Raw genomic sequence first — 5,343 nt, forward strand, 5'->3', positions numbered from 1 at the left:
TGTGCCTATATCAGAAGTAAAGGTTCCTGATTTTACATACACTTCATTATGGGTTTTCAGAACATCAAAGCTTTAAGAGGTTGCTGTCAGAACTTCAGAAAGCCTTTGAGTTTAATGTTCTGAGCCTGAAGGAGTTGGCAAAGTGTTTATGACCACACATCATGGTTTAGTATCCTTCCTGGAAAAAGGAGGAGTCAACTGGAATGCAAAGTTCAGTGGCAGGCTGCCCACAGTGTCTCTGCTGCTGCTGGAACAATGCAGCCAAAGGAAAGAGGTAAATAACGTATTTGCACTTAATCCTGAATCTGCACATATATAGATTTTATTTTTTTGTTCTCCTGAAAACGATCTGGGAGGACATCCCAGTGAAGCTAAGAGTCGCCAGGTTAAGAACATGTCAGGACACCAGAGCACACACAGCTGTAGAGTGCTGTGTCTGAAATGCTACATGCATGCAACAAGAGAAGGGGAGAGATTAGAGAGACCAGTCACAGTCCCACTAGGACTTAAAAATCGGCCCTTTTCTCCTAACCCTGCCAGCCAAACTTGTGGCCAAGTCTCTTACAAAATAATTCAGTTCAGGTTTGTGAATGGAAACAAAAACTGAAAGGAGATTAGCAAACTGAGTAAGCATTTCGCTCAATGTCCCGAGTTTCCAGAGCAGCACTTTAGAGTATGGGATTATCATTACAGCCAAATTGATTCAAGCCTTCAGCTGCCAACAGATTTGAGACTTGCTGAGTAGAGTCCTCAGCAGCCTGGACCATACAGGGGAGAGTGTGTCCATTCTGAGCAGCTCCAGCTAAACAAACCTGGTCAGTGCATTTTCTATTGATGGCTGCTTATGACATTTACCTCCAAAAGGTAGGGAAGAGTGAGGCAAGAACACACAAAAGTAATGTTTATCCTAAAGCAGGTTTGGAAATACTGAAACAGCCCAGCCAAGATTCAAATATTTTATTTTGTATTCATAGAGTATGAAGGTTCTTACAGTTCCCACAACATATGATGTAGCATGCAGAGGAAAAACTAAACATTCAACATAAATCATTTTTCCCCACACAAACTAAAAAAAAACACCTCATCCCTCCCCTTCCAGTCCCCCTAAGGAAATAACATTAGCACTAATTTCTATAATGCCAGCCAAAATATGCACAAGCAAGAGAAATTGAAAGCATTTGCTAAAATGTTTGTAACAAATACTTATGTACAAAAAATTCACAAAAGACTAGTTCCCCCTTGAAGCAGAGCACATGGCAGTTGACACTGGAACAGATACAACCACTGGCTGGGATTATAAACCACGTACTGATCCAGAGGAAGAAAAAAATTACATGTAGTGGAGATTTTTGTTTTGAACATTAACATTTACCAAAGTTTGGCAACATTATCTTTTAAATTATGCAAATTATGTAAACAAGAGGAACATTTCAAATCGATCTACATGCAAAACTTCATGTCATGCAAGGACACCAAGCACCTGGATTTCTCTCTCACAGACAGAGCCCATGATGTGCAGCACTCAGTTGAAGGAACAGCTATGGCAGACAGGTGCTCGATTGAAGAGGTTCAGACAACCTGCACTTTCCACTGCTCGTTATAAAACAATTTTTGTTAATAGAAAAACTACTATACAGGAAAGATGTACTGTCCTAAAAAATCTAGCAAATGTTTTTCTTCCAGCCAATAGTACCACTGCAGAAAAGGGAAGGGATGATATAAAGTTGTAAAACATGGCTCGCTACTTTTATATCACACAAATATATCAAGTTACCTTCTGTTACAAATTATGATATGGACAAATCTAGAAAAGAAAAAAAAAATTCTCCAGGCAAAGGACTGGAGAACTGCAAGAGGTATAAATTTAGATAGTGTGAAGTTTTCCTCCTCTATGGCATAGGTTAACAAGATTTCCCCCCTGTATGAATCCTATATACATATATATATATAAAATATTACCAGTTATTTATGCTACCTGTAGTATTTTTTTAAATGCAGGGAGGAAACTATCATGGTTGAAACAACAGAATTTAAATGGCAAGAACATTTTATAATCTAAGTACTGTAAAAAATAAGTAGATGGGAATCCTGCACAGTTACGTTGATCCTAATTTCATTAAGCTAAGCACAAGAGAAAATCATGAATGCACCTAACAGCTTGAGCAGCTGTTTCTAAACTGAATCCAGAACAGCAGATCTGTCTTGGTTTCAGGACAGCTGTACCTGCTCCCAATTCCTAGGTGACGGAATCTAACAGCCATCAAAGCATTCCGCAGTCACTATATGCACACGAGGACTAGTTCTTGGCAGTAGCATTAAACTATATTCTCATATTAAGTAGAACTGTACTAAGTTATTTAGCAAAGAGACACAGTCCCTGATAATATATTAACAGGTATAAATAAACTTAGTCTCCTGTGTTACAAAAAAAAAAGTAATTAAGGTGATTTAATAAGAAGCAATGCTTTGTCAGCCAGTCAATATATAGAAACATCTGAACAGTCACAGGAAAAGGAAAAGAGTTGACCTAACACCCAGTTAAAATTTTACATTCTTCTACTATATATATAAAACTGTGTGAAATAAAAGTAAGGATGTATATCCATATATTGAACTGTTAATATTCTGCTTGGCACTTTGTACTCTAGTTTTGTTTCTGAATCAAGTATATTAAATTAAAGCCCACCTAGCTACTACATATAGAAAGCTACATATATATCTATATATAAATACACACACACATATATATATATAGATAGATATTTCCTTGTTATAAAAGATGAAGAAAAATAAATTAAAAAGCCAACCCCTTCCCTTTCTCCGCCACACTGATATGCTCTTTCCATCTTTGCTGTCCTTCAGACTTTAAAGTGCTACACTGAGTTATTGAGAGAATTAAAGTTCAATAACACTTAGTTGGCTTCATGAGGCTCATGTTGGAAAATGTGGCTTCACAGAGAAAAATACTTCCATTTAAATACACAGAGAGCATTGCTGGACGTCTGGAGCAGATCTTCAGAGATGGAGAAGAAAGCAAAAGTGTTGGGTGGTGCCCTACAGAGTCACACGTCTACGACCATCTTTTTGTGGATATCTAGGCCTCCTACAACCTGGGAGAAAAATGAGGTTCAGAAAGATGAGAATTGAAAGTTAGCAAGGCACGAAGAACACATTCAATAAATGCATTCAGGTCAATCATAAGTTCTTCCCTGGCCTCTCCACACTGGTTTACATTTCACAAGTACAGTGAGAGGGGGAAATGAATTATGTACAAACCAAAGGAGTTGAGTATTAGTACAATTTACACACTCAAGGGCCTGAAAACCAGTGCAAATGGCACCATTTTGTCATTTGTCTCCATCTCATATTCTGACCTTGTACTATGTTTCTGCATGTTAAATAAAATGCTCACTCAACTTCTGAAACACCCTGTAAAACTGCATCTTTCCATGAGAAGCAAAGGGCCTTGGAAATGGCAGAAGGATTTCTGACAGAACTGCACACACCCAGAAAAGAATTAGCAGTGTTTGCAGGGGTGTGAGTCATGCAGAGAGAAATGAGAAGGAAAGGTGCCCTGTCATAGGAACTTCTTAAAATGCAGAAAGAAAATTCAAAGGCCAAATCATATTTGCCAAATGCAACAAATGAAAAAGTATTTTTGTAGATAGACAGCCCAAGATTCAGAGAAGGTAAAATGGCAGAACAATGGGATAAGTGGTTGTACAAGTGAAAAGTGTCTAGTCAGGAGGTCAACAAAACCTGAAGAAATTAAAGGAAGAGGAAAATCCAACAGTAGTACAAGACAGGAAGTCTCAGCAGAAGCCCAAGGACAAAAGAAAAAGGAAAATCACATTTGATGGACACCTGGAAGACTTGCCCAGTGCAAGAAATAAACAGGTAATGTGCTGATCTGGGTGTTAGCAGGCTGTGACTGAGTACTTTGCAGATGACCATGTGTTTGTTACATGATGTCACAAAAATAAATAAGCTTTATAAAAACCCAAATATGCAAACAATAGAACCTTTTCACAGAATCCAGAATGTTCAGTTGGAAGGGACTCACAAGGATCATCATGTCCAACTCCTGGCCTTGCACAGGACAGCCCTGAGAATCACACCATGTGTCTGAGAGCACTGTCCAAATGGTTCTGGAACTCTGTCAGGCTTGGTGCTGTGACCACTGCCCTGAGGGGCCTGTTCCAGTGCCCAACCACTCTCTGGGTTTTAGTCTAATAGCTGGGAGGTGGCAGATTTCTCCACACACACACACCTTTTTTAAGAACTCACATTGACTATGAACAAGTTATGTTTGAACTGAAGTTGTAAATTCAAAGAGTAGGAAACAAAAGCAATGCCCAAGTGCCTATGAGCTCAAACTATCCTACCAGGTGTATGTTCATTAATACACCTTTTAAAATTAATAAGCACTCATTGTTGCCATTTCCAAATGTTCAGGTTTCAACATGACATTTACTTTTTTAAAAGAAAGAATTAAAACTTGCTGTCAACTAATTAAACATACCACATGGGTCAAAATCAACCATTTCAAGTCTCAAGTGCTACACTGAAGCATTCTGCTCAGTAAACCCCAATGTTCTTAAAATCCACACTGCAACTGTTTGCCCTTTTTCCAGAGCAGCACTTGAGGGGTTTCTCTCCCTGTAAATGACACAAGTTTTCTTTAGAAGTTACTTACAGCACAGAATTCTTCAAAGGATATTCTTCCATCACCATCCTTATCTGCATTAATTATGGTTTTATCTACAATTTGCTGTAACTGAGTGTCTTTGAGATTGTTCCCAACCATCATCTTCAGCACCTGAAAGAGCTCTCCATTTGAGATATAGCCATCTTTGTCCATATCATATATGCGAAAAGCAACTGCAGAAGTAAAAACAAAATTAAATAAATTTATATTAAAAAAACATGCAGTAAGAAATGTGGTCAGAAAAGAGCAATATACCCACATCAAAAGTCTCAATTGAAATTGTTTAAGCAGCAGCAGTAAAAGAACAGGAAAATCTCTACTACCACAAGAAAAGCACCCAGGCAGCAGCTCAGCTGCAAGCAGAAAAAATTACAATCTTCCAGGAAACAAATGAATCAATATTTTGCCAAGTTACTTCACTGAAAACAATTTAGCATTAAGACTGAATTTACTTTAAAATGCTTCATTATTCGAAGCTACATCCATGACTGAACCTATCCCTTTCCCACTTCAAGTGCTTGGGTCCCAAGATGCAGTTCTGGAACTAGAATTTAATGATTTTCTACTGCAATAGCAAAAAAATTTATTATTATTCTCAGGGCCCATAAAGCAAAGCACAGTGTTCACAAAACTGT

At 38.0% G+C, this 5,343-nt stretch overlaps 1 protein-coding gene across 1 annotated transcript in view; it reads right to left on the bottom strand.

Moving 5' to 3' along the window:
- Window positions 1-942: 942 nt before the first annotated feature.
- PPP3R1 (protein phosphatase 3, regulatory subunit B, alpha) overlaps window positions 943-5,343 on the bottom strand; it is a 6,217-nt gene continuing 1,816 nt past the window's right edge. The window contains exons 4-5 of the mRNA XM_009069329.1: window positions 4,697-4,881; window positions 943-3,110 (exon numbers count right to left, since the gene is read on the bottom strand). Coding sequence (XP_009067577.1) covers window positions 3,063-3,110; window positions 4,697-4,881 — 233 coding nt within the window. The 3' untranslated portion in view covers window positions 943-3,062. The remainder of the gene's footprint in view (window positions 3,111-4,696; window positions 4,882-5,343) is intronic.

The sequence above is a fragment of the Acanthisitta chloris genome, unplaced genomic scaffold, assembly GCF_000695815.1.
Source record: "Acanthisitta chloris isolate BGI_N310 unplaced genomic scaffold, ASM69581v1 scaffold29522, whole genome shotgun sequence".
NCBI classification, from domain to species: Eukaryota; Metazoa; Chordata; class Aves; order Passeriformes; family Acanthisittidae; genus Acanthisitta; species Acanthisitta chloris.